General features: G+C 52.8%; 1 protein-coding gene across 1 annotated transcript; it reads left to right on the top strand.

The window, feature by feature from the left end:
- Nucleotides 1-442: 442 nt before the first annotated feature.
- Nucleotides 443-1,373, top strand: V1518DRAFT_407995 (uncharacterized protein; the record flags this gene model as incomplete). The annotated part of the gene is made up of 3 exons (XM_066902016.1): nucleotides 443-578; nucleotides 626-770; nucleotides 794-1,373. 3 exons carry the CDS (start codon nucleotides 443-445, stop codon nucleotides 1,371-1,373), a joined length of 861 nt encoding a protein of 286 aa, XP_066756763.1.
- Between the last annotated feature and the right edge of the window lie 1,085 nt (nucleotides 1,374-2,458).

Here is a 2,458-nt window from a genome sequence, read left to right as displayed (position 1 = left end):
GAACGGTATTATGATGCACTAGACTATGCTCTCGCTCGACACAAGGCTCATCAGCCGCATGCGCGCTAGACTCATTTGGATGCAGAGTGAGCTAAGCAAATTTTGAGGAGCTGGCTTTTCGCCAGGGAAATAGTACAATGGGGAAAAGTGAATGCACAAGGATGACGATGCTGTAATACTCTTTGCCGAAACTGAGGATCAGGGATTTAACTGCCAGGTTGCTGTGATTGTCAATATAGCTGGGAGGTGCGGGATGAAGAACGCACCGCTCGATGAGCACGACTTTGGAGGGCTAACCTCATTGTTCTCTGCACGCAAACACAAAATACGCCATTCAAAAAGGCCTCTCATTGCGTGCGGCAGCCATCGAATGTGTTCCTCTTCGGACCGGCGTGGTTCTTGAATGTCGTCAAGTTCGAGTCACGGGAGTTCATCGTACGCGATGTGTGTAGCACTTATTCCTTGTCTTGTATCAACTCGTGACCACCGCTCACTCCATTACTACTACCACCACCACAATGCGCTTCGTGGTGCTTTTCCTCGCAGCCGCGTCTATCGTGACCGCAAATCGGGTGATGGTATGTTTTGTTCTCGTGTGACTGTGCGTTGCTAACGCGCCATCCAGTTCCTGGATATGAGCACGCTGCCCTCAACGACTCGTACTCTCCGTGCTCTCCGTTCCTGCGGAAGACTGCTTCGCGCGTAAAAATTGCGTGTACGATCTCGATCGACAATACGTCTACGACGTCCTACGACGTCCTCTCCGTGACGTCTACTGACCCCGTCTTCTTAGACCCCATCAGCGCGCTCCCTCCGCCCCGTACTCGAATGGCGTCGACGTCGACCTCACTCTCAACGCCACTGCGGTCGCAAATGGCACACCATTATTTTTCAGAGGGCTTCTGTCGTCTGACGAGGGGCACTTTTGCATAGCTCACCCGGTGACCATGTCAAAGACCGGTGAGATTGTATACCTGCACCAGTACGACGGGCACTTTGAGGAAGGCGACGAGCTGTGGCCGCTTGTATGTTCGCAGAAGTCAAATTACGGATACTTTTGCCGGCCTTCATACTGGAAGAGATTTTTATCCTCGCTGAAAGCGATTTTGGAACGCCTTAGTTTTGGCGGTGGAGTAGAACCCGCACCATTGCTGCCCACAGGGCATGCGCAACACTACGTCTCCGCCGATGAGATCAACACGGAAGGCAAACCGCGATATGAGTTTGTCGATGGCGTGTTTAGGGGACGATGGGTGTGCGCGTGGAGTCCGGAGGAGAACGAGATGTCGGGGCGATCGTTCAGGGTTGTTGTGCAAGATGCGCGTATGGACGCGGGCGCGACCGCGCAAGTACGGTTTTTAGGTGCGTTGTAGCAACCCATGGTTGCGAATTAGTAGTTAGAAGTAGGATTAAGAGGAATACACGGTGATGGTGTGAAAAAAAGGAGGTAGAGATCACACGCTGTACGAGTGATCATGCTGCATGAGTCAGCATCGCGCACACAGCTTCGCGGACGCCAAAGCCCGGACAGCAATTTGTGATCCTTCCCGCTATAAAATTGCATACAGTCTCGCTCCTTCTTGCGGCTGCGTCCATCTCTGCGTCGATCGCGGCGTTCGAAGAAATGCGCTTCCCCGTAGGTTCTACTCTTGCGCATCTATGTATGTACTAAGTCCAGCAGTTCCTGGACGCGAGTCCGCTCTGGTCAGCCGATACAGGAAGACCGCTGTTTGTACTCACCGCTGTCGGTCGTCGACATGAACTGCAGCGCGCAACAGTATGAGTCCTACGATTTCGAGACACAATACGTCTATGACTTTCTTCCATCGTAGCTACAGACCCGAGCCTGTTGAGCGGATGGGCACGATCCCGCCGGGGGAGACAGATGCGGACGGATTCGAATCATTGAGGTTCAAAGAGGATGCGACTGCGGAAGGTACGTTAATTTCACTTCGTGGCATCATTATGATGTTATGACAGGCTTTATTAATGCCAAGATGGAGAGGAATGTGAGGAATGGGATGGTTGTATCGAAGCCGCTCCTGTTAGCGATGCGGGGCAAATTGACTTCCTCTTCTCTGTCGACGCGGAGGAAGCCCAGACACAACATGCATGTAGAACAATATCTCCTAATCAAGTAGACAGGATTCAGGATGGAGCAGATGGAACTATATGGCCACTATGCACAGTCACTTGTCGTGCCTCACTTGCGAGGAGGGCATGCAGGAGCATGAATTGCGACCCATCCCAGGGTATAAAGCGAATGAGGTCCTTAGTCCTGCGAAGCACCCACGGCCGACTTGCACACGATGTCCTTCGTACGGCACCCAGGCCCCTCCTCTGACGAATCTTCCTGCACAGGTTGCTCGGGGTCAACATTAGCGTTGTTCGCCACACTGAGGCGAGCCCATCGGTGCGACGGTGGTAGGTACTGGTGGAATACTTTCGGCATCTTTGA

Source organism: Limtongia smithiae (assembly GCF_038497785.1).
Source record: "Limtongia smithiae strain NRRL Y-17922 unplaced genomic scaffold V1518scaffold_31, whole genome shotgun sequence".
In the NCBI taxonomy this organism is placed as follows: domain Eukaryota; kingdom Fungi; phylum Ascomycota; class Lipomycetes; order Lipomycetales; family Lipomycetaceae; genus Limtongia; species Limtongia smithiae.
This window is presented reverse-complemented; position numbering and strand designations above follow the sequence as displayed.